The 26,883-nt window shown below is 49.1% G+C and overlaps 1 protein-coding gene across 2 annotated transcripts in view; it reads right to left on the bottom strand.

The window, feature by feature from the left end:
* The window catches only part of KMT2C (lysine methyltransferase 2C), a 1,555,522-nt gene that overhangs the window by 209,741 nt on the left and 1,318,898 nt on the right, over positions 1 to 26,883 (bottom strand). For both annotated transcript variants that reach the window (XM_086941472.1, XM_086941471.1), the window contains one exon: positions 15,914 to 16,163. In XM_086941472.1, the coding sequence (XP_086797598.1) occupies positions 15,914 to 16,163 (250 nt within the window). The remainder of the gene's footprint in view (positions 1 to 15,913; positions 16,164 to 26,883) is intronic.

Here is a 26,883-nt window from a genome sequence, read left to right on the forward strand (position 1 = left end):
TCCCAGACAGTTGTGACACTAGAGACAGAGGACATGTTGCGATCAAAAAAATCCCGAATGTCTTGTTCCATTTCAGCCTTAAACACAGCATCTCTGAGATGTGCCGGATTAAGCCACCAACTAAGGGGAGCAGTCAAGAGGAATTAGAAGTTCTAAGAGGACTGGGAAGTGGTCTGAGTACGTGCAAGCCAAGTGTGATGCATGTAGTAGCCAGGGTGTCATGCCAGCCGACATGAAGACATAGTCTAGGCGAGCCCAAGTGGAGTGTATGGTAGAGTAGTGTGTGCCTTCCTTTAGGGTGGGATGGGAATGCTTCCAAGCATCTATTAAGCTATTATCGTCTACTATATCACAGAGCGTTATTTGCGTGGTATTGTAGTGATAGGGGAGTGGTCGTCATCTATCCATTAGAGGCCTCAGCGCAGTGTTAAAGTCCCCTCCCCAGATGACATACGTAATTCCCAGTGTCTGTATTTTCCCCCACAGTATAAGCAAAGCATTAGGATTGTCGACATTGGAGCCATAGTAATTGGCGAATAAAACGTCATATGTATGTAGGTGCCCCCACACCAAACAAAATCTGCCCTCTGTATCATTGTCTATACCTTTGGGGGTGAATGCCATCCCACGCTTGATTAGAATGGTAACGCCCCTGGAATAACTAGAATAGGAAGGAAACGTGCGGCTTGTGGCCCACCTGGATGCAAACTGCGCAGTGCTACCGGGTGCTAGGTGTGTCTCCTGTAGGAGGGCGATGGTTATCCCATGTCTGTCTAGATACCCCAATACCTGCCTGCGCTTTCTGGGGTCGTTTAGGCCTCGAATATTTCAAGAGGTCAGCTTAATGGTCTGGAGTGCCCTATTCTCACCAGGGGAGCCCAGTGTCATATTTGTCATACAGCTTTTGGCAAGGGTGTGTAGAATGTCCGGTTAGAAATATCAAAAGGCCCTTTGTGCCAGACTTAGAGTGCGGTCTTGATACAGATAATACCTCGACATGCATTAAAACAAGTTGTCCAGTAACCCCTCCCACCTCCCACTCGGGCACCCCTAACTTGCCGGGCATTACATTCCCTCCCACAAAACTAAGACCCATCAAAGAACAGTGCTCCCCCAGCCGAGCAAACGTGGAGGGGGATCAGGGGTTCGCCCTGTAGAGGGGGGAAAGTCACTAGGGGCACCTGACCTGCCCATACATCTCTCTTCTTTCACCCACAGATACCGCAGCCAAAGGCTAGGTACACGAGCGTGGGATGGAGAGGAGTACCTGAGCAATACCATGAGTGCATATTTGAACAGAGTAAAACAGTCATATACATCACCAAGACAGTTCAGAGTTTCACATCATATCGAGGTGGCAAGGTACTCCGACGGGAGGTGTCGAAGCCACAGGAGTCAGTCCTGCTGGGAAAGCGGAGAGGGCGACCTGGAGCGGCTCCCGGAGTCAGCCGCCCTGGAGGATGCCTTTCTGTGGCGCTTGAGGTATTCTTCAGCCTGCTGCGGGGAAGCGAAGAGGTGTTGCTTCCCGCGATGCGTGATTTTGAGTTTGGCCGGGTAAAGTATGGCATAGGGAATTTCCAGAGATTGCAGATTTTTCTTCACTCCTGTACATTTAAGTTGTGCCTCCTGCAACGTTGGTGTAAAGTCCGGATAATAAGGACAGCGTAGTGTTCTAGTATGGAACATGTTGTTTTTCCCGGCCCAGCTGGAGAACCGTATCCCGGTCCCGGTAGTTTAGAAAACGAGCAATGATAGGCCTGGGTGAGGAACCGAGAGGAGGGCGGGCCGTCAAGGATCGGTGTGCCCTCTCCACAGTGTGGTGTGCAGAGAAGGAGTCCTTGCCAAAAAGGTCAGCCACCAGCTTTTCTATGAAGTCCTCCATGCGTCCCGTATTGGTTGCCTCCGCAAGGCCCAAAATTTGCACGTTATTTCTTCGAGACCTAGCTTCAAGGTCCTCGTTTTTGTCCGCTATGATTTTTAGCAGCTTGTCCATCTGAGTGACCTGGCGGCAGTTAGCTGTAGCGGTGTCTTCCAGATCAGAAATTCTGCTCTCAGCTTCCTTCAAGCGGGTGTCATGCTGGCTCAGTTTAGCCACCACGGTGTCCATTCTGGTGTTGAGCGCATCTATTTTGGAGTCGATCGATGTGAGGCTTTGTTTCATGCCCAGAAGGAGTGATTTCCAGTCCTCGTCAGGTGGGGCTGCATCCCCAGATCCAGCCTGCTTCGCAGGCTGGGATTCAGAGTTTTTCCGGGACTTGAAGGGCAGTTTGGATTGTCGGGCGTCATTCCGCCCCATTGTGCAGCAAGATACAGAGAAATTACGATGGGAGCCGTCCGGAGTGACAGGGAGCCAGTGAAGCTGTGAAGCAGAGGGCGGCAGGCACGGCAGGAGGGAGCGACGAGCAGCAATGACCAGGGTGGACCAGAAGTACCAGCAGTGAAGTGCAGGCGGAGGACGTTCAAGCCGCGGGGTACACTAGGCCCGGCTGGTAAGGCAGGCGCCCAGGGAAGCAAGCAGCAGCCAGTGGGGTGTAGTAACGGAAGAGAGGCAGTGATCTCGGCTCGGCCTCCTGCAGTGTGAAGCAAGTGGAGGGTGAGGGGGGGGGGGGGGGGTTTGGGGTGACCAGGCAGTGAACAAGTGTATGCACGGAGCAAATCCAGTGTGGGGGCAGCATAGGAAATCCGTCCACAGTAGGGCGCCCAGATGCAAGCAGTTCGGCCAGGCGTTACCGCAGGAGGGGGGAGGGCACGCAAGATGGCAGGCAGATTAAAATGGCGGCTCCAGAGTTCGCCTCCCCCGCATCAACACGAGGCCGTATACAGTCTAGGCAGTACACGCCCGGTCACGGCACCTGGGGGGAAGAGTACGCCCGAGAGTGGTAACAGCAAAACAGTGCTCCAGCCCCACGCGCAACAACAACCTCTCAGGCGGGGTCCGGGGAAGGTACAGATGTACATGTAAAGGGGGGTCCCCGTCTGAAAGAAAGGTTTTGTTACACAAACAACCAACAGTTTGTAATTCAAACCATTTTAGAAAGAAAGACTAAAATAGCATTCTTCACTTTTAGAAATATGTATTGTCATTAGTTCACAATACATTAATGAGTACTTCAAAAGAATTTCATAGTTGTCACAAAATTGTGCCCCAATGGGAAAGAAGGAGGAGTGAGAGGGAGTGCTCGAGGGAAGGGTTAGTGGGGAATGAATAGACGCAGTTGTGGGTGATGAGTACACACAGTATAGGCAGGATCAAAACAGTTATACAAACAAAAGCCAAATAATTTATAAAGGCATACGATGATGGGTAATTATCACAGCAAAACTTTCAACGGACAACAAGTCAGTGCTAGACTGTAGAGGGCAAGTGCCGGAAGTTGAGTGGGAGACACGGTCGACGTTTCGACCCCTGTAAGTAGGCTTGATTCAGTCCTTAAGTGGGGTCTTCATCAGGACTGGGAAGGTGGGGGGGAGTGTGGGGCAGTCCTGTTGAATAGAATAGTAGACCTGTCAATTAATTGAATTTGAAAAAAGTACAGCATAGTCAGTACATTCAGACTATGATGGAGGTGGGAATGTGAAGAAAAAATTTACCATGGAATCGTGGCCGGGTTGGCTCGCGATGCGAAACTGCGATGGACTGTGGTGAATCACAGGTCACTCGCGAGGGGAGTCAATCTCACCATGAGCTACAGAGGAGCAAAAGAGAGGAGGGAAAACCAGTCAAATGGGACTTGGTCCTATACTTCTGTCACGTTGTTAAAAAGCCAAACAACATTGGGTGCGCATGGCGCCGTATGCAGGACAGAACCTAAAGAAAACCCCTCAAAGGGAGTAAACGATAGAAAGTCTTGAAAATACGAATATGCAACTGGATGGAAATATTTACCAAACAGACAAGCATGGTAAAAGTTTTTGGGAGGGATGGATGTATCCTATATGTCTATGGAGGTACAATTATTAAAAGCATTCCTATGTACACAAGGTACAATAGGTTGATGGCCCACAATTTTAGATATTTAACGTAAAATGCAGACAGCGTCAAACATGTTAAGGATATATAAGCATACCTGTGCATGGTGAAAAAAGCCCACAGTTTAAGGTATTACTCATCAGCTGCAGACAGCGCTGCGTGTGGGATCAAGATTAGGTCGAGTCAGGGTTCTTAAAGGGAAACAGTAGAAAAACGTTGCTGCCCACAGTATATTAGAAAATATTCAAAAAGAATGGCTGCTACGGAAACCAGGGGCCGCATTTCATACCTGTCTTGTGTTTCTTATAAGAGCAGCCGGTCCGTACCAGGTACCCGGTGCACGCGTTCTGACTAAGACGCCCGAGGGGCTGGTTCGCCGGGACGCCGCACTTAATCAAAGGTCTGTAAATAAAGAAATGCAAGACCTCGTGAGGGGCTTGGAGGGGCTGATTAGGCTGCCCAAAGACTTAAAAAATCGAACGCCTTGGCGTCTGGTGGTCAACGTACCGTTTTGATTACCGTCAGATCCGAAACTCCGCAAGGAACTGCTACGCGGAGTTCGGGTGGGCGGGGCCTCACTATATAGTGTATCGGGCCGATCATAGAAACTGGAGAGATACTCCGCAGTCGAGATAAACAAACAGGACGAGTCATGGCTTATACTTACAAATTGGGTCTGGTAACGCACATTAGATCTTATTACAATTATAAGCATCATAGTAGAAGGGTAATTATCAAAGGACATTGGCTCTATGTACATATTTAAGCCAAATAGTTGAGTTGATTATTAGCATCATAGTGAAAAGGTGACATCGGCTCTATGTACATATTTAAGCATCTTAGTCAAATGGTTGGGAAAAATATAATCAAATAAGTAAATATCAAAGAACTGTTGTTCCTCACCGCGCAACTCTCGCACATGCGGTTGGAGGCGGATTGATTGATCTAATAAATAATACTATGTCTCAAGAAATTAAACGTTAACCGCGCAACTCTCTGGCAAGAGGTTGAAGGCGGGTGCATTAATCTCAATAACTAATAGACACACATAAGTTCTAAATGAAGAGTAACAATACAGTTCATGTGCTTAACAAAGGTGCTTAAAAAAGGTGGAATACGCTCATTAAATACAGTAGATGGTATATGCCCTACAACTCTCAAACATGAGGTTGAAGAGGGAGTTGCAACCTTGTGTCTATTAGTTATTGAGATTAATGCACCCGCCTTCAAACTCTTGCCAGAGAGTTGCGCGGTTAACGTTTAATTTCTTGAGACATAGTATTATTTATTAGATCAATCAATCCGCCTCCAACCGCATGTGCGAGAGTTGCGCGGTGAGGAACAACAGTTCTTTGATATTTACTTATTTGATTATATTTTTCCCAACCATTTGACTAAGATGCTTAAATATGTACATAGAGCCGATGTCACCTTTCCACTATGATGCTAATAATCAACTCAACTATTTGGCTTAAATATGTACATAGAGCCAATGTCCTTTGATAATTACCCTTCTACTATGATGTTTATAATTGTAATAAGATCTAATGTGCGTTACCAGACCCAATTTGTAAGTATAAGCCATGACTCGTCCTGTTTGTTTATCTCGACTGCGGAGTATCTCTCCTGTTTCTATGATCGGCCCGATACACTATATAGTGAGGCCCCGCCCACCCGAACTCCGCGTAGCAGTTCCTTGCGGAGTTTCGGAACTGACGGTAATCAAAACGGTACGTTGACCACCAGACGCCAAAGCGTTCGATTTTTTAAGTCTTTGGGCAGCCTAATCAGCCCCTCCAAGCCCCTCACGAGGTCTTGCATTTCTTTATTTACAGACCTTTGATTAAGTGCGGCGTCCCGGCGAACCAGCCCCTCGGGCGTCTTAGTCAGAACGCGTGCACCGGGTACCTGACACGGACCGGCTGCTCTTATAAGAAACACAAGACAGGTATGAAATGCGGCCCCTGCTTTCCGTAGCAGCCATTCTTTTTGAATATTTTCTAATATACTGTGGGCAGCAACGTTTTTCTACTGTTTCCCTTTAAGAACCCTGACTCGACCTAATCTTGATCCCACACGCAGCGCTGTCTGCAGCTGATGAGTAATACCTTAAACTGTGGGCTTTTTTCACCATGCACAGGTATGCTTATATATCCTTAACATGTTTGACGCTGTCTGCATTTTACGTTAAATATCTAAAATTGTGGGCCATCAACCTATTGTACCTTGTGTACATAGGAATGCTTTTAATAATTGTACCTCCATAGACATATAGGATACATCCATCCCTCCCAAAAACTTTTACCATGCTTGTCTGTTTGGTAAATATTTCCATCCAGTTGCATATTCGTATTTTCAAGACTTTCTATCGTTTACTCCCTTTGAGGGGTTTTCTTTAGGTTCTGTCCTGCATACGGCGCCATGCGCACCCAATGTTGTTTGGCTTTTTAACAACGTGACAGAAGTATAGGACCAAGTCCCATTTGACTGGTTTTCCCTCCTCTCTTTTGCTCCTCTGTAGCTCATGGTGAGATTGACTCCCCTCGCGAGTGACCTGTGATTCACCACAGTCCATCGCTGTTTCGCATCGCGAGCCAACCCGGCCACGATTCCATGGTAAATTTTTTCTTCACATTCCCACCTCCATCATAGTCTGAATGTACTGACTATGCTGTACTTTTTTCAAATTCAATTAATTGACAGGTCTACTATTCTATTCAACAGGACTGCCCCACACTCCCCCCCACCTTCCCAGTCCTGATGAAGACCCCACTTAAGGACTGAATCGAGCCTACTTACAGTGGTCGAAACGTCGACGGTGTCTCCCACTCAACTTCCGGCACTTGCCCTCTACAGTCTAGCACTGACTTGTTGTCCGTTGAAAGTTTTGCTGTGATAATTACCCATCATAGTATGCCTTTATAAATTATTTGGCTTTTGTTTGTATAACTGTTTTGATCCTGCCTATACTGTGTGTACTCATCACCCACAACTGCGTCTATTCATTCCCCACTAACCCTTCCCTCGAGCACTCCCTCTCACTCCTCCTTCTTTCCCATTGGGGCACAATTTTGTGACAACTGTATGAAATTCTTTTGAAGTACTCATTAATGTATTGTGAACTAATGACAATACATATTTCTAAAAGTGAAGAATGCTATTTTAGTCTTTCTTTCTAAAATGGTTTGAATTACAAACTGTTGGTTGTTTGTGTAACAAAACCTTTCTTTCAGACGGGGACCCCCCTTTACATGTACTACCTTACCGCCCAGGTCCCCGTGACTGCTTGGGTTGAACCCTTCTCCTTGTAATGCGGGGAAGGTACAGAGGCCAGCCGGCCAGTAGAGAGAGAGAGAGCCACTGGAAGTCTGGCAATAGTTTAGTGGGTCGGGCACAGCGGACCTGTAAATGAGAGCTTATGCCCAAAGTGTTGGCGTCCAAAGGAGAAGGGCCCCCTGCACTGGAGAGAGGCTAAGGAGGAGGTGGTAGGCGTTAGGAAGGCTGCGCCACCGGTGGCACACGTGGCGGGCCCAGCGTAGCGGGTGGTCGAGGTGGCGAGCGGGACTTCGCGGCCGCCTCAGAATGGTGTCTGCAATAGTCACTGCGGGGCCAGGACGCCTCGCATTGCACAGGAAGCGGCGAGCGTAGAAAGTGGTAGGTGACGGGAAAAAGGCCCAAGTCCCCGGCCTGGAGTGGTGCCCTCAGCCGGTCGGGAGGTCAGGCCAAGCGGGGCGCCCCTTCGCAGGTACTGAGCACAGCAGGTGCAGGGAGAGTGTAGGCGGGCTCCTCACCTTGGTCCCTGGGCAGAGTACAGGCAGCTCCATCCGGCAGTGCAGGCGTGCCGTTCCCCCCGCAGCTGGCCGCTCGGCCAGGCAGTATCGTCAAGCCCGGATAGGCCTGAAAGCCACGGACCAGCGTGAAGGCAGCAGCAGGGTCCAGGGCTCCAGGGGAACAGGGCGAAGTCCGCTGGCAGGTCCAGGCGAGCGTGGCACGATATTCTCAGCTGACAGCGCAGCTAATGTGGTATCGGCGGAGTCGTCACACCTTCGCGGTACCAGCGGTGAGAAGTTTGGCTAATGCACAAGTTACTACTTGTGTAACAATATATCTGTAAGAGACATTAGTTAGTGATAGATTCCTTACCTTAGAATATCCCCAGGCGTCAGACTGGATCCGGACATTTTTGCGTAGCAGTACCCTTGCGGGTCGGTAGGCGTCGTCTGCGGCTCCGCGTCCGTCGTCGGTACCGTGATGACTTCGTCGGAGTACTTAGACGCCGCCTCCGCGTGCTGACGTCAGTTCTTAGACACAGCTTCTCCGCGCCAGAAACGCAGAGCTATGCTAAAAACCAACACTGGTGCCTTAAAACTAGGGCCCTGAAAGGGGATGACCTTAACCCTAGATATCGGTTCGCAGAACGGGGAGGATAGGTATGTCGGTAAGGAATCTATCACAAACTAATGTCTCTTACAGATATATCGTTACACAAGTAGTAACTTGTGCATCTGAAAGAAACACGTTAGTGATAGATTCCTTACCTTAGAATAGATACCCCAGCAATACCAACCCCGGTGGTGGGTCTGCGAACCAATAATCACACCAGAAAGTCCTGGAGGACGGAACGGCCAAAGAAGCCATCCCTCCGGACTTGGCTGTCCAGGCAATAATGTCTTGCAAACGTGTGCAGCGAGGCCCACGTAGCTGCCTGGCAAATGTCCTGCAAGGGCACTCCTTGGCCCAGGGCAGTGGTAGTCGCATTGGCCCGAGTGGAATGAGCTCTCAATCCAACAGGGGGTTCCTTCTTAGTCAAGGAATAGCACGCCTGGATACACAAGATGATCCACCGTGAGATGGTCCGCTTGTGTACCGCCTTTCCCTTCTTGGCGCCCATGTAACCAACAATGAGTTGGTCACCCACCCGGAACTGGCGTGTGCGATCTAGATAGTAAGAGAGCGCACGTTTTGGGTCCAGACGGTGGAGCCTCTCTTCCTCTCTCGAGAGATGCGGAGGCATAAAGAAGGTGGGCAAGGTGATGGATTGCCCGATGTGGAAGGCTGTGACTACCTTGGGCAGGAAAGAGGGCCTTGTCCGCAACACAACCTTGTCCGGATGGACCGAAAGGAAAGGAGGATAGAGCCTGGAGCTCACTCACCCTCCTGGCAGAGGTGATGGCTACCAGGAAGGCAGTCTTCAAAGTAAGAAGGCGGAGAGGACAGTTGTGAAGTGGCTCGAAGGGAGCGCACATCAGACAAGTAAGAACCAAGTTCAAGTCCCACTGAGGCATCACAAAGGGAACAGGAGGGAACGTATGTGTGATGCTTTTCAAGAATCGATTAACAATAGGGGACTTGAACAAAGAAGGTTGATCAGGCCGCCTCAAAAAGGCTGAAAGAGCAGAAAGGTAGCCCTTGACAGCGCCCAGAGCAGAGCCCTGCTGGGCAAGAGAAAGAAGAAAGAGAAGAACCTCAGAAAGAGGGGCAGAGAGAGGATCCACAGCCTTTGCTGTGCACCATGCCACAAATCTGTTCCACCTGCAGGCGTATACCGACTTTGTCAGAGGGACGCCTGGCTGCCAGAATGATGTTACAGACTTCAGGAGGCAAGTCAAATGGCCTCAACTGTCGCCGCTCAATCTCAAAGCATGGTGGAGGACCGTCCCCTGCTGCTGCGACAGAAGGTCCTCCTGAAGAGGCAGACGAACCGGGGGATCGACTGACATACTGAGTAGCTCGGGATACCAGTACCTTCGTGCCCAGTCCGGAGCCACAAGGATGACTCTAGCCCGGTCGCGCCTGATCTTCTTCAGCACTCTGAGCAAAAGTGGTATAGGCGGAAAGGCGTACAACAGACCGCAACTCCACTCGCGACGAAAAGCGTCTCCGAGCGAGTGCCGCCTTGGAAATTCCAACGTGCAGAACTGATGACATTGCACGTTCTCTTCGGTGGCGAATAGATCTAACCAAGGCTCTCCCCACTGCAGAAAGATTCAGAAAAGGGGGTGGTGATGGACAGAGTTTCTGAATTAAGCAGAATACTCCTACCCAGTCAACAGATCAGGGCTTGCTCCATCACCGTTTTTTAGCTCACTGCACCATCCCAGCTCAGAACCTGGCTACATGCAAATTAGTCTGTCCCTGTCCCAGTGCATCATGGGAACAGGGCAAACCAAACTACCAAGCCAATTCTTATACTGGGAAGGAAACAAGCTTCCGGGGACCGGTTTCTGGCATTACAGCCGTCATCGGCCCGGCTTGCTTGAATTCTGATGGTGCAATGAGCAAGGGACTCACATCTGAGTATACCCTTCCACGCTTATGGTGGACAAAACGATTCAGAAAAGGGGGTGGTGATGGACAGAGTTTCTGAATTAAGCAGAATAATCCTACCCAGTCAACAGATCAGGGCTTGATCCATCACCGTTTTTTAGCTCACTGCACCATCCCAGCTCAGAACCTGGCTACATGCAAATTAGTCTGTCCCTGTCCCAGTGCATCATGGGAACAGGGCAAATCAAACTACCAAGCCAATTCTTATACTGGGAAGGAAACAAGCTTCCGGGGACCGGTTTCTGGCATTACAGCCGTCATCGGCCCGGCCTGCTTGAATCCTGATGGTGCAATGAGCAAGGGACTCACATCTGAGTATACCCTTCCACGCTTATGGTGGACAAAACGATTCAGAAAAGGGGGTGGTGATGGACAGAGTTTCTGAATTAAACAGAATATTCCTACCCAGTCAACAGATCAGGGCTTGATCCATCACCGTTTTTTAGCTCACTGCACAATCCCAGCTCAGAACCTGGCTACATGCAAATTAGTCTGTCCCTGTCCCAGTGCATCATGGGAACAGGGCAAACCAAACTACCAAGCCAATTCTTATACTGGGAAGGAAACAAGCTTCCGGGGACCGGTTTCTGGCATTACAGCCGTCATCGGCCCGGCTTGCTTGAATCCTGATGGTGCAATGAGCAAGGGACTCACATCTGAGTATACCCTTCCACGCTTATGGTGGACAAAACGATTCAGAAAAGGGGGTGGTGATGGACAGAGTTTCTGAATTAAGCAGAATAATCCTACCCAGTCAACAGATCAGGGCTTGATCCATCACCGTTTTTTAGCTCACTGCACCATCCCAGCTCAGAACCTGGCTACATGCAAATTAGTCTGTCCCTGTCCCAGTGCATCATGGGAACAGGGCAAACCAAACTACCAAGCCTATTCTTATACTGGGAAGGAAACAAGCTTCCAGGGACCGTTCCCCGGAAGCTTGTCTCCTTTCTGGTGAAGAATTGGCTTGGTAGTTTAGTCTGCCCTGTTCCCATGATGCACTGGGCCAGGGACAGACTGATTTGCATATAGTCAGGTTCTGAGCTGGGATGGTGCAGTGAGCTAAATAACGGTGATGGATCAAGCCCTGATCTTTGGACTGGGTAAGAGTGGTCTGCTTAATTCAGACACTCTGTTCATCACCACCCCCTTTTCTGAATCATCTTTGGCCACTATAGGTGTGGCAGGGTATACTCAGACATGAGTCCCTTGTTCACTGCACCATCAGGATTCAAGCAAACCGGGCCGACGATGGCTCTGTTCATCACCACCCCCTTTTCTGAATCCCACTGCAGAAAGAGACCTTGCGCCACGTCCAAGTTCAGATGCCATTCGTGATCCATCATGCACCGGCGGCTGAGTTCGTCCGCCCTGGCGTTCAGAGAACCTGCCAGGTGTTGAACCACCAGGGTCACGCCCTGATGTTCCAGCCATTGCCAGAGGCGCAGAGCCTCCTGGCAGAGGGTCCACGACCCCACCCCACCCTGTTTGTTGCAGTACCACATGGCGGTGGTGTTGTCCGTGAACACCTGCACTACACTCCCTCGGACAGAGGGGAGGAATGCCTTCAGTGCTAGACGAATCGCCCGCAGCTCCAAAAGGTTGATATGGAGCCGGTACTCCGCCGGAGACCAGAGGCCTCTGATCTCTGCCTCTCCCATGTGTCCTCCCCAGCCCTGGAGGGTCGCGTCCGTCACAACTACATGCTCCGGTTGGGGAAGGGAGAGGGATCTGCCGCTGATCCAATCGTGGTCTGTGAGCCACCACTGCAGCTGTCTCGCAGTGCCCTCCGAGATCAGGACATGGTCAGACAGGTTGCCCTGATGCTGGGCCCACTGAAACTTCGGGTCCCACTGCAGAGCCCGCATCCGCCAACGGGCGTGATGCACCAGAAGGATGCAGTAAGCCATCAGCCCCAGAAGCCGCAGCATCAACCTGACCGAAACTCGGGATGAAGGCTGAAAGATTGGAATCGGAGCCTGTATATCCCGAACCCGCTGTTCGGGTGGGTAAACCCGAAAGTGCGCCGAGTCGAGAACCGCTCCGATGAAAAGGAGCTTCTGAGAGGGGCACAGGTGTGACTTCGGCACATTGATGGAGAACCCCAGCTGGTGCAAGAGGTCTGCCATCGTCTGGAGGTGGCTGACGACTGTCTGGGGCGAGCCCGCCTTCAACAACCAGTCGTCGAGGTAGGGGAAGACTAAAACCCCTAACCTGCGCAGATGAGCTGCGACCACCGCCATTACCTTCGTGAACACCCGTGGGGCGCTGGTAAGGCCGAAGGGGAGCACGGTAAACTGAAAGTGCTTGTGGCCTACCCTGAACCGCAGGTAACGCCGGTGGGCCGGCAGGACGGGGAAGTGGAAATAAGCGTCCTGCAAGTCCAACGCTACCATCCAGTCTCCTGGGTCCAGGGCAGCTAAGACCTGAGCCAGAGTCAGCATCTTGAACTTCTCCTTCCGGGGGAAGCCGTTGACGTTCCGTAGGTCCAAGATACGGCGTAGGCCCCCTTTGCCCTTTGGTACCAGAAAGTAGTGGGAGTAGCAACCACGTCCTACTTCTGGCCTAGAAACGCGCTTGATGGCCCCCTTGGCCAAGAGGGCCTAAACTTCCTCCTGCAGAAGTCGCAATTGATCCCCTGATACGCGGTGGTGTTGCTGTGGCATGGCTTGGGGGGGTCGTCTCGAAGGGGACGGAGTAGCCCCTTCGGACAATCTGCAGCACCCACCTGTCCGAAGTGACAGTGGCCAGTGAGAAGGGTGATGGCGAACCCTGCCCCCCCCACTGGCGCCACGTGGGCCGAAAAGCACGGACTAGGAGGGTTTAGAGGCGGATGCTGCGGGGGAGGGTGTGGACTGGCCACGCCGTTGTCCCCGACTGCCTCCACTGCGATTTCCACGTCCGCCACCGCGCTGGATGTTAGTCTGCGGCGTGTGGCTGGCAGCACGTGTGGGGGCGCCCCTTCCTTGGCCACGAAAGGAGCGAAAGGCACCCGTCTGCTGGCGCGGGTCGAGAGGCCCAAGGACTTGGCCGTAGCCCTGGAGTCCTTAAAGCGCTCAAGTGCATGGTCTGTCTTGTCGCCAAAAAGGCGACGGCCATCAAACGGCATGTCCATCAGTGTGTTTTGGACATCGGACGAAAAGTTGGCGGACCTCAACTAGGCATGGCGTCTAATCGCCACCGTCGTTGCCATCGCTCTACCTAGTGAGTCGGTGGTATCCAGCCCACACCGGATAGAATATTTGGCTGCATCCCGGCCCTCCACAAGGACTTGGCCGAGTTTGGCCCGTACCTCCAACGGACACTTTGACAGCACTTCCGCAACCATATCCCACAGAGAGTGGGTGTAGCGGCTCAAGAGGCATGCGGTGTTGTAAGACCGCAGTCCCAGACTAAGGAAAGAGAAGATCTTTTTATCGTACTGCTCGTACCTCTTGGATTCCCTGTCCGGCGGAGCCGACGGGAATGCTGTCTGGGAAGTGGATGCCTGGATGACCAGGCTCTCGTGGTGGGGTGGGGTGGGTGGACAGGAAAACTGGGTCGCCCAGGGCCGGGCGGTGGCGTCTGGCCATGATTCTATCTACGGGCGAACCCGTAGCTGGCCTGGACCAAGTGCCCAAAAGAACGTCGGACAAGGCCTCATTAAACGGCAGCAGAGGCTCTGTCGAGCATGACTGCGGTTTAAGGACCTCAGTGAGCAGGTTAGTCTTCACGGCCACGACGGGGAGCTCAAGGCCCAAGGCCTTGGCAGCCCTCATTAACACCGCATTGTAGGTTTCCCCCTCCTCCGAAGCCACGGTAAGAGGTGAGACAAAACCAGTGTCTGGTGAGGTGTCCAGACCACTGGCATCCCTAAGTACACCTGTCCAGTCCTCTTGAGACTGACACTCTCGGGTCAGAGGGTCCTCAGACCCTCCCAATACTCCTCGTCACCCATCCCCTGATAGTCAGGGTCATCAGACGATGAGGCCGGTTCATAGAAGGTAAACTCCCCAAGCGGCGTAGAAAGCGGCGGCCAGCGGCGCCGGAACCCGAGCGTGGGAGGCATCGGGACGGAGCCGCCCGAGGACGGCGCCGGAGGTGACACCTGACGGACCGATGCCAGGGGGGTCGTAAGGTCCACCGGCGACGACCCGGATCCCGAAGCGGGTCCAGTGGGGTCCTACGGCGCCGGGCCCGAAGAATCTGGGACCGTGGGGCCCTGCGGCGTCGGGGCCGAAGCCCCCGACCCGCTAGGGGCCCCAGACCCGCGGAGCCCGTCGGAGGAGAGGGGGACCTCATGGCCATGAGGAAGCGCTCGATCTCCTCCCGCGTCGCGTCTCGCCCAGGGACCGGAGGGTGTGGAGCTGGACGCGGCGCCCGCGACTCCGACGGAGCTGCGTGGGCGGTGCCACCCGAACCCCCGGCCGCGTCGCGCGAGCATCGGGGGAGTCAGAAGAGAGATGACGCCTCTTCGACTTCTTGTGTTTCTTACCCGACGACGACTTCGACCCTGAGAAGTGGTGCCGACTCTCGGAGCTGTGGTGGCTCCGACCCCGCGACCTGTCCCTCGACCTCCCATGGGACCGGGACCTTTCGCGGCGTGGGGCCGACTGACGGAGTTCGAGTCGCCTGCGGGACCGCTCCCGCCTGGCTTTCGAAGACAGGGCCCGGCAGTCGGGGCAGGTCTTGTCGTCGTGGTCGACGCCGAGAAAGAGTAGACAGCCACGGCGAGGATCCGTGACCAACATAGTGCTTAAATCCAGGCATCTCTATGGCACCGATCGGAGTCGTTCGACTTCGAAAAGATGATCAAAATGATCCAAAATGTTAAAAGTGACTAGAAGTACTGCTTTTTCCAGATCTGCACTTGCTGGCGCGGAAAAAAGAAGAACTGACGTCAGCACGCGGAGGCGGCGTCTAAGTACTCCGACGACGTCATCACGGCACCCACGACGGGCGCGGAGCTGCAGACGACGCCTACCGACGCGCAAGGGTACTGCTACGCAAAAATTTCCGGATCCAGTCTGACGCCTGGGGATATTCTAAGGTAAGGAATCTATCACTAACGTGTCTCTTTCAGATAATATGCACACCAGGATGATATAAAGGATGGTGAAGAGCTCAGATGGGCCAGAGCCTCACAGAAGCGCAGCCATCTTGGTTCAGCGCCACCTAGCGCCCCCCCTGCACTGAAGCAATTGTATGTCGATTTGTTGATACTAAAATACAGCACCAAAGCTCTTTTTGTGATTTGTGTAATTTAATGTCATTTTGCATACATTTCACATAATTATGCAAAAGCAAATTATGCACATTTCACACACTTCTAATAAACACATTACTGCCCATGGCACTTAAGAAATTAAATGACTGCTGATCTAGAGAACAGCAACTGGAGTGTCTATGGAATGAATATACAGCATATCACACGGTTAAACAGATATCTTATCAGTTACTTGTTTTTGTACAATAGACAAAGCACATAAAATGAGGAATACATTGCTTTGCAAGTTGTTACTGTCAACTGTTAAACATAATCTAGAAGCAAATTATTTTTTTATAGAAGTGAAAATTTCCAAGCCATGGTTCAATTAATTAAGTATGAAGAAATGTCTACAGTGAAAGTGAACTTACCATTGTTAGTTGAAGTAAATGGCATGTTTGCCTGTTTCAGTCCATAAGACCCCATGCTTCTGGCAGAAGGCATTGATCCCGCACGGTTGGCATGGAGAAATATGTGCTGTCTGTATTCTAAATCGGTGGTAATTCTTTTATTGTTCATTAAACCCACTTGTGCGGTGTCTGGTCTCCCGCTAACCTCATAGCTGTTGGGAATTCTTACATGCAGGAGATCGGCAACTGCAGCGACAACACTGTCGATGTTCTAGAACAATTATAAAAAAATTATAATATTTGGATTCAAGCGAATGCAGCATAGAATAACAACGCAATGCTTAACCCACTTGATATGACTTACAAATTCAAAATGTGACTTTTGAAAACATTTCACTGATGAACTCCAACTCGGCTAACGTCACTAGTAGCTAAATTTGAATCTGGTCTTCAACAAAATGTGTAAGCAAACACGCTAGCAGACAGTTTAAACTTGCATCATATTATTTAATACAAAATATTAAATAAGCATTAACTAAACAATTTAACACAATAGTTAGTGATTAGAATTATACTGCTATGTGGAAAAAACAAAACACAACGGTCATATTCACTGCAACTCCTAGCTCCAAACCCAGAGGCTCAGTTAGGTTCTCCCTAAGATTCTCAATTTTAAGCATTTGTGGCACAGCTGAACTCTCCAACAGACATGTTGCTACAACCAATGATTAGTAATCTGCAAAAGGAGGAAGCCAAGAAAGAAGTTTCCATTTTAAAAGATTGAGATTGCTAATGCACTGTGAAGTTTGCATCCTGGGGCAGTCAGGAGCTACTATGTAGTATAACTAATATCTCAGAGTCACTATACCATTTTGGTACTTGACTCTCTTAGTAGTAAGCTTATTCAAATCTTACTCAAGGAGGAAGAGGTTAGAAAGACACACATTATGGAATATTAAATAACACTCAAAATCCATCAGTGCTTTATCTATTAAGAACAAAGCATCGTTTGCAAACAGATAATAAATTGATTACATATTCAATTCAAAAATGAAACTTAAAGGTGTTAGAACCCACTGAGGCAGGGAAATGTCACCAACATAATTTTATCTCATACACACTTAATGCTTTTTCTCTTGGAGGTAAGATGGCGGCCACACAGTCGGCTGAGTAATGCGCTGCTCCTGACCAGACCCCCTATGTCTTTCTGATCGACTAATACATGGATGCTGTGCAGATGAGATCATCTGGGCTGCTTATTACCTGTTTTCGGCACAACAGCATGTATGGTGGTGTCTGTCATTTCGTGGATATTCTGCCTGTTGGCTACCTGTGAGAAGTTGGCCTGATATGCAGTGCTCACCATTCTAGTGATCACTATGCATCAGTCCAAACGACCATTATGGTGATTGGTTGTAAGTCAACCTTAGACCAGCTATCCTAGTAGCGTGGATACGAGCAGTCTTCGGGCTAAACTCTAGAGGGCATGTTAAGCCAGCTGTTATACCATCACATATACCCCTTGAACACCAAGTGAAAGGACACCACACAAGTGTTATGAAAATAAACAGTGTATTTATTTTAAGTCACAACAGCCCTGTACTCTTTATGAGGACAGGGTACTAAGCACACAACAAAACTCGTAGGAAAATACTTCAAGTGCACAATCTACACAAATGCCCGAGGGCACGGAAAGTTTAGTGTTCTCGGGCGAACCCAATAAGGTAAGTCGGAAGCGACAGTGACTCTGGACCCTTAGATAATGAGGCTATGCGGGCACTGAAATGCCGAAGTTACCTAGCCCAGGGGCTGCGGCTGCATAAGTCTTTATAGACGTCTAGAGTCCTCGCTGACGAACCAGGAGCCGGAAGGAAGGAGTTGCTGGCCGGCGACCAGTGAAGATAGTTCGTAGAGATCCAAGCCTGGATCAGAGATGGATGACACCTGAAAGCAGAGGGGACCAAGTTCGTAACTACTAGCCAGTAGTCAAAGGGTACCAGGAGGGCACCGGATGATCGTCACCTCGACTAGGTGAGTGGGCGACGCTAGGCTCTGCAGTCTCACGGACCAGGAGGCGTTGTCGGCGACCAGGATGGAGGTGCGAGCTGTCCCACGAAGGTTGATGCTGTCGGCGTCGCTGGGCCCAGGATTGGGGCAACAAGCCTTGGCAAATTCAGGGCCACGTGGTGGGCCTAAAATGGCGTCTTGAGTGGACCAGGAGGGTCCGGGGTGCTCCTCTTTCCGAAGGGAGCAAAGGTCAGTCTGGAGCAACCAGACCAACAGCGTTGTTGTCGGGCGTCGTCGAGAAGGCCACAAGCCAGCGGGCTAGTAGCCAGACAACGTGATGGGCGGCAAAAGCAGAAGGGCCCCACGCAGATCATGGAGATGCTGGGAGGCTGAACTTCGATGCTGGAGCTGCTCAGGGTCGGGCTTCTCGGACCCCAAAGCACTCACCAGAGGATCCCTCGGCGGTCATGCTGGTTTAGAAATCATGCATGTTCTGAAGATGGCCGGTCCCTCGAGGTCTCGTCGCACCCACGGATCTCAGCTGAGCTGACGATGTGGGTAGAGGTCAGAGGTGCCAGGGAAGCCGGTTCTCGTCGAGCTGGGCAGTCGGATTCCTGAGGAAGGACGTGCAGCAAACCGCAGAGTTCTTAGATGGTCCCTGCGGATGCAGGGTGACTACTCCTTAGCCACAAGGGAGAAATCTTGAGAAGAGTCTTGAGTTTCCTTTCGTAGAAAGTAGTTCTTGATTCAAAGATGATCTAATTTGGAAGGGTCCCCGCTCCTGCCTTTATCCTAAAGAAAGGGGTGGGTACGCAACTAGGTCCTGCCCTAGGGGTGGGACCAGGAAGGGGGGTGGTTACACCCCTCTCCCATGCCGGACTTTCCCCAGGTCAGGGGCTGGGGTGCCCCTGGAACTGGTTCTAGCCGGCAGATGCGTAGTGAGCACCGGGGTGCCACTCCGCAGTCACCTTCCTGTAAAGCCCTGCCTACCCAGGATACACAAAACCCTGTCTGGGATGGTGCGAGCACCGCCCCGGACAGGAAACCCTTTGTCCAAGCTCTCCTCGCTGGAAGGACTCCCAGCAGCAGGAGGTCAGACTCGTGTCTGTGGTGGCAGCATCCATTTTATGAAGCTGAGGCTTCAGTTAATTTTAACCGGGGTTCAAAGTTACGTACATGTCGTGTCCCTATAGAAGGGTGGAATGCTAACCCCGTCGCCAGCATTGGTGAGGGGTCAGTATCCCGATTCGTATGACACCTTACTTGACATGTCTTGATAACGCGATACCGAAGTTAGCAATATGTGGTACGCGTTATCATGGAACAGCCAATGGGACTTGGTTCCGCAAGCTGCAACCGGGCTCGGCTCATGCCCGAGCGCCAATTCACACGATTCCAGGCACTCTGCCTTCAGGATTGTCAAGGCCTGCCATAGGAGTGACTGATAGGAACTCGGGTGTCCATTTTAGGGTTAGATATAGGTATACTATATCTAAAGCAAAGGGCGAGTACACCACCTTGCCCCAGCTGTCGTGCAGCCAGTTGTGTCAGATTTAGATGGCCATCCAGGGGTGGCATAATACATGCTTCAGCCCCTGGTAGGCCCTGGGTACACCTATGCCCTGAGTGACAGGGTCTGACAAGGTGGCCCAGTTCCAATTGGGTAATGCACCTAAGGTACACATGTCAATTTAGCGAGAGAACAGCTAGGCTGTGGGTCTGATTGGCAGGCCCACAGCCAGAGAAAGTTGTAAACCACTGAAACAAAAGTAAAAAATCTGGGTGATCATAGGATTGCAGACCCTACTCTCCTACACTACCCGACAGCTTCTTTTGGACCCGGGCTCATCTGGATGCCGTACTTCGTCTCTTCACATCGTGATGCGCCTAAGATTGCGAGAGGCTCGAAAACTTGCAGCTCCACAAATCCTCCATGCACAGCGAAAGCAAAGAGCGGGCCTCAATGTTCAGGGGCACAAACGTCGAAAAAATCCAACAATACCTCAGAGAAACTCGCTGAGTGTGGCAAAAAGTCCACTCCAACAGCCCTCTTCATTTCAAAATACTACACCAAGAAACCTGCACTTTTGAACGCTGGAGGAACTTAGATACAGCCTCCCCCTGATGACAGAACTGTGCCTTACTGGAGGTGAGCAAATCCTCTGGGACTAATTTGATTAAGACTGGGGGGCCCTCAGGGGTGGAAGAGGTTACACAAATGACAGCAGCAGAGGGGGCGATATACTACCCCGGATCCTGAAACTGTTTTAGAAATCCAAGTGATCACTGAGGGGGGTAAATCTGACTGAGATAAAATAAAGGCTTCGGTTAGAAAAGTGCAGTAATTAAGGCTCTAAAGGATGGGGGTCGCTGTTGACAGAGCTGGGATGCACAAGCCATTAGCTTGAGAGGAGGGTATGAGGCAGATCCGGAGATCAGTTTTTCTCTTTATCAGACCCGGCCAATTCGTCCAGTGAAGAGGAGTCTTACATACTTAAGTGGAGCTCAGGAGCAGAGTCACTTGGAAGTAGATAGAGTGAGTCAAACAGCTTACGCATGGAGGATAAAAAGACACTAGCTGGAGGTATAGTCTCTGATACGCTAAGGAAGAAGGGTGCTCTTGGTAGACAGGAGTTAAATGAAGGCACAGGTGGTCTTTCGCGGGGTTACTCGTTTTCACTAGCACTTGGTGATCCCAGGGAGAACTCCCTTGAAACAATCCTGTCGGGTCCTGGAGCTCAAGACGGGTCAGAAGAGATATCACTGTGAGCCAGCTATCAAAGCATAATGGAGCATATATATGAGACTAGGACAGAGAGTCAAAGAATACAAGAAGCCTATTGCAAAATGCAGAATGCTTTTAGTCGTGAGGCTAAATCATGCTCAGAATTTGTTGAAAGGACTGGGGAGGCAGAGAACAGAATCTCAACATTGGAAGATGAACTGATATGCTCAGAACTCATAAAGATGATACTCAGTGGAAACTAGCCAAGTTGGAAAATCGCTTGTGACTGAACAATCTTAGGATACTTGGGATTCCAGAGGGAGTCAAGGGGTCAGATGTTTGCAAATTTGTCATGGAACTTTTTAGAGACGCCTTCCCTGAGCAGACACAATGGTGCTGGAAGCATGAAATGCAAAGGGCTCCAGTTTTCCATTCAAACAACATGCTCAAGCTGGCCAAGAGGGTATAAGACCTAGGGCAGTGCTAATTTTTCTGAATAACTTTGTTATGTCAAGCCCTGTATGATTAGGGACGTTAAGACAGGAAGAGGCCTGAGAAGGGTTATGAGTTTTTTTGTCAGGCTAGATTATTGCCAAATGACGGTAGAGAAGAGGTGGCAAAACTGAAAGTCATACATAGAGAAAGCACATTTTCTTGCTTCTGACATACAAGCAAAAGAATTTCTGACAACTCTAGATGGTTACATATTCAGGTTAAGGGTATAAATATGCCAACAATGGACCTTGTTGGTTCCAAATCCTCAAAGGACGGGTGTGGGGTCTTTCGAGCTACATATGGGGAGGGATTGGGTCGGGTAGAGGTTGGGGGGAGCAAGAGGGGAAATGAGCCATTTTGTTAAAAGGAGTAAGCAAGACAATATTACATTGATGTATAAGCCAAAAATTAAAGATAAGCAGGGGCCAAATTATTTAAGGGGGTTTAAATGTTTTCGATTCCTCTTCTTAATTCTAATGATAGAAGATATGGACTGTTCTTCAGTGACAAGGAGGATATGTGATGATTCCGCAAAGACTTCTTATATGTTCTATTAATATATGTGGACTTAATGATCAGGATAAAAGGCATAGAGTAGCTCTTGAGTTAAGTACGATGCAGCCTGATTTAGTTTGTATTCAAGAAACTCATATCCCATGGGGGAAGCGTAGAATATTAACTGAACTAGGGTATGCATTGTTAGCTTGTACACAACAAACTACAAAAATAGAGGAGTTGCTGTTCTCACAAAGCATACTATTTGATCCGCAGGAAAAATCTTGGTAGAAAAGTAGGTCCGTTGGGTGATTGTGGAATGCTGCATTGGTGCAGTCAAATTCACACTATGCTCTATATATGGTTCAAATACGGACGAGGCACATATTTTGGATTTTCTTAATGTTGAACTTGCATCTTGGCCGACGCCTTAATCTTATGTGGGGATTTTAATACTCATTTAGAGGTCATATATAAGTAAACGGGGGTAACTATACAGGAAGGAAATCTAAGGTCATTAGAGCTTTGCAGCACTTTATATTCTCAATCACTGGCTTATAGATGAGTAGTAAGCTGGCTCTGTATATACTACACCAAAGTAAGGTATAGTGTGCACAGAGTCCAGTAGAACCCCAAAGGTAGGCAGAGGTAAAAGTAGAAAATACCTTACTCTCTATTTGTAATAGTGTGGGCGAGCACTAAGGCTTTATCAGAGGGTAGTGTTAAGCATGTATTGTACACACTCAGGCAAGAAATGATATCACATACTCAAAGACTGAACTCAGACCAATTTGTTTGTATAAAAATATTATTTAGTTATATTTATTTCCTAGAACCAAGCAAGCCTGGCACAGGTAAGTGTAAATGGTACTTTTCAAGGCATGTCGAACAATACAAGCAAGCTGAATGAAAATGACTGTTAAAGGTTTGCAAATACTTTCAATACAGTTGAAATTACTGTTAGATTACTTTTGATTACTTGTTAACTTACTTTTTCTACTCTGTGATATATGCTTAGAAATCACAATGGGACATTTCCTAGAGAAACAGTAAGTAAATCAGTTAAGTACATTTTCAGTTTCTTTAGGTTTTCATACAAACCAACTCAACACTTAAGATGTTTCACACGAAAGCAGTCAATGCAGTCCTAAGGGAGAAAACAGTGTTATCGGTTTACAGGTACATTTTTGGGATTAGAAGTAGGGTTCCCCCAGGGTCGAGGGTGCACTCTCAAAGCACCCTGAGCTGCACTAGGGCGGCCGGGTGCAGTATGCTGAGGCTCAATGTTATCCAGTGCGGAGATTGAGGGCCTCCGGTTGGTAGCTGCTCACGAGCAGGCCACAAGGTCGTGGGTGCAAAGCTCCAGGACTTAGGCTCAGGGAAAAGGGGGATCCGAGTTAGCACACAAGGTGCACCCACAGCGGTGCAGGGGAGGCCGGGTGCAGGGTGCTGTTTTTGAGTTGGTGCCCTATTGTTTTCAAGGGGGATTTCCATTTTTGTTTTTTAGCTGCAGACGCGGTCCAGGACGTCTTCCAGGAGAAACGACCAGCTGGGCAGGTCAGTTAGAGGGCTCATGGTCATAGGTGCACCTCAGGTCCTCTTCTACAGGGCGGCTGGATGCAGGGGTGTCTTTTGAGGTCCAGGAGTTCCCAAGTCACTGAGCTACATAAAATCTCACTTTCAAAGAAAGATTCTGCTTATGAATTTTATTTGAAGTGCAGGTGCTGACGGGGCCTCAATATACAACTCGACCCTGCTTGGTGCAGTACCAAATGGCAGTTGTGTTGTCTGTGAGGACCCGTAACAACAGGCTTCCATTGATGGATGCTATGAAGGCTTTCAAGGCCATACAGTTTGCCTGAAGAATGATTTGGCGTCATCTGTTCACCAGAGACCTCTAATCTCCACCTCCCCAAGCTCAGCAGCGATGCATCCATCACAACTGTGAAGTCTGGGTAAGGTAGGGCAGGTGGCACTTCTCTGCCAGAAGTTGGAGGGGCAGCCCTGATGGTGGGGGTCACTCAAACAAGAGGTTCCATTGCAGAGTCCAAATGTGCCATGTGACATACACGATCAGGAAGATACAAAGATTAGAAGTCCGGACTTGCTGTAGGAGTAGAAAGGACTCAAACGCCAGCGTGTTAAGGACAGTCCCAATGAAGTGAATCCTCAGCTTGGGGCCAAGGTGGGACTTCGGCTTGTTGATTGAAAACACCTAAGATGTCAGGAGTTCGGCTGTCATTCAGAGGTTAGCTATGACTGATTGCGGCAAATCCACCCGAGAAGCCTGCCGCTGAGGTGGGAATATATGTTTCCCTGACCTCTGATTGAGGGAAGTAAACATGAACATCACTTTTCTGAACAACCAAAGAGTCAAGATCAGGCCAAAAGGGATCAAGGTAAATGGGAAGTGTTCCAACCCAATGACACCATCCAGTCTCCTGGGTCCACAGTTCAAAGAATCTAAGACAGAGTAAGCATTTTTAATATGTCTTACTCACAAAAGCATTCAGTAGGTGGCGGTCCAGTACAGGACTGAGGCCTCTGTCCTTCTTTGGTACAAGGAAGTAGCACTAATAGTACCTCTCTCCTCTGGATAGCAGAATGTTGCCTTCTTGCTGCAAGATTGTATAATGGCCTCTTCACTGCTGACCTTATAGGGGGAGGAAAAGGGGGCAGGGAGGCAATGAAAAGAACGGAGTATCATCTTTGACAGATTTGCAAGACCCAGCTGTACGAAAGTGGAGTAGTAGGGAAGGATGTGGGTCCTTCGTGAGTTACAAGTCTGCAACCTTCCTTCTACTGGGAGCCAAGTACCCCATTGTAGCACTTGACTCTCGCAGGGCAGCGAGGAAGAGCAGTCTCAGGGGAGGCAGTGTGGGCTGGTGCCCTAGCCGGCAGACGTGAAGCAAACTTCCAACATATTTTTGTCAAGCCAGTGCTTTTACTTCTAAAAGGAAAAATACTTCATTACACATACTAATTTTACACATTAATTACAACAAAATGATGACAGGTGGAAATACCTATCGTGAAACCCTCCTAACATACAACACCCCAGGCGAGCTCTGACCTCTGTTACTATAATACCCCCACCTATAATAAACCAAATATAGTGGAGTACAGTACTCAAAAAAAAGGCAGGCCTACTGGTTTTGTCAGTGAGTCAGCACAATAAAAAAGCAGAAAAATAACCAAATAAACCTATGTAACACCATTAAAATCCCTAAAGAAGGTAACGTCTTAAAATGAAACATTAGGGCCTGTAATCACTCACTGTTAAACTTTCACTGTCAATAAAGCATTGCACTGCCAAAGTGTGTGCATGAGTACTACTGCTACAGCCCAGCCTCAGGACCCACAAATAGGGATTTCCACACTCAAGAGCTTATGGGTAAAGGCCCCAGCTACAGGAATGCTTAAAAACCTAGCAAACTTCTCGGGGGCTTATGTCCCCTAGGTGACCTTAAAAATTTGCAAGAGGGTCTACTGTTGTGATTCTGAACTCCTGGCAACTTCACTAACAATCGATTTGATGTTGGTCGTGCCCCTGTCCTTCATGGGACACCACAAGAAACAGTATGCAAATCTTTGGGTGACACAGAGGCTTTTCAGCGCACCTCCCTTCCTTTAGCTGATCAGGCTATGGGTCTTATGGCAGGGCCACAGGAATTGTGGAAAGGGAGGGGCAAATTATAAGACTGGTTTTACTAAATTATGTGGCAAGAAAAGGCAAATTATGTGGTACATTCTGGGATAGCGTCAATGAATATCAGAATGTTTTTCTAAAAGCTTTTTATGTATTTTTTAGTTTTGAGGCTCCTGATGAAGGGCCTTCTTATGTCCCGAAATGCATTGAGCTAACATCGAAAAGCTGAAAAGACAACCAAAACGATCAATGTGATCTATATTGTTTGAATGTGAAATGTCAAAGATTGAGGTGTTAATACAATGGTTATGACAACCCTTTGTAATCAAGTATAAAGCTGAAGTTGAAGCTTTTGATGCGTTGAATTTAATTTCTTTGTAAAAATGTAAAGAAACATTAATGTAAAATTGAAATATTGTTGAAGAAAATAGATTAGAATTAGGTGGGAACAATCCACAGTAAGTCGAGTCTGATAGGCTTGAGGTAGGTCGAGTCTGATAGGCTTGAGGTAGGAAGGTCTGATAATAGGCACGGTAGAGACAAACGTGCTACCACTACAGCACGCATAGTTTAAATACTTAGTAACATTTTAGGTAAAAAACTCATCAATTCATTTTGAAGATTTTGTGTTTAGTTACTTGAAAAGGAGTGCTTCTCCATCCAACCTAGGGACATTCTGGGATGGTATCACCTCATTATTTTGCCATTTTAAACATGTTTACACAATCCAGGCAAAGGTTTCACATCATTAGCATCAGTCTGACAGCCAAATACAGCATTAAGAAAGAAGATCAGTCAACCTTTGAGAAGGGCCTTCCACTGCTCAACAGACATTGAAGCGTTTTTAACACTTTTGGTCAGTTTAACCTAGAAAAAGTTTTTTGTTATCTGCAGAAGACTAATTGTGTGGCAACTGCGCCAAACCAATAATTATTCGGATAACGTTGCAGCCACATATTCACAATTCGAGTGAACATGCTTTTGGGGTGATCCCCTACCCAGTAGCCCTTCTTCCTTTTTTGAAATTCAAAGGTGCTCTTTCGCATCCTCCGATCAAGGGTCCCCCTGTTTCCACAAGTGAAGCACAAAATTTAGCCCCTGCTGGTTCCCTTGCAGCTAACCCCCTCTTCTCCACGTGGACGTGAAAGCAAGCTGCTTTCCTCTCTCCCACCTGCGCACAAGGGTGCGGACAGCTGATTTGAGTGCACAGGCACCAGGGGCGGGGAAGCATCCATTTTTGCTACTTGCGTCACAGAGAAATGAGTCCAGCGGCTGTTTTCAACATTTTTCATGCTATTCTCCTTATGGTGGCTAACTTTAACCACCAGGAAGGGTTTTTCCTTAAGCCTCTTGGCCTCAATTTTTACATTACTCGGAGAGCAAGTTTTATTTCTGTCCCTGCCCTCCTCAGGCATGACCAGTGCCTGGTGTTGCCTCCAGCAAAATTCTGCAGCCCTCATGGAAGGATAACCGCAGTGATCTGCACTCTTCAGGTCTTATAGTCTTTATAGCCACTTGAAGGGCACCCATGTGATAGCTGAACCCAGAGGGCGGCCCTCTGATAAGCATCACCCCTCTGCAGTTAGAGTATGTAAAAGCACCAGGGAAACCCTTCTCCTA

This window comes from Lissotriton vulgaris, chromosome 10, assembly GCF_964263255.1.
Source record: "Lissotriton vulgaris chromosome 10, aLisVul1.2, whole genome shotgun sequence".
Taxonomy (NCBI): Eukaryota; Metazoa; Chordata; class Amphibia; order Caudata; family Salamandridae; genus Lissotriton; species Lissotriton vulgaris.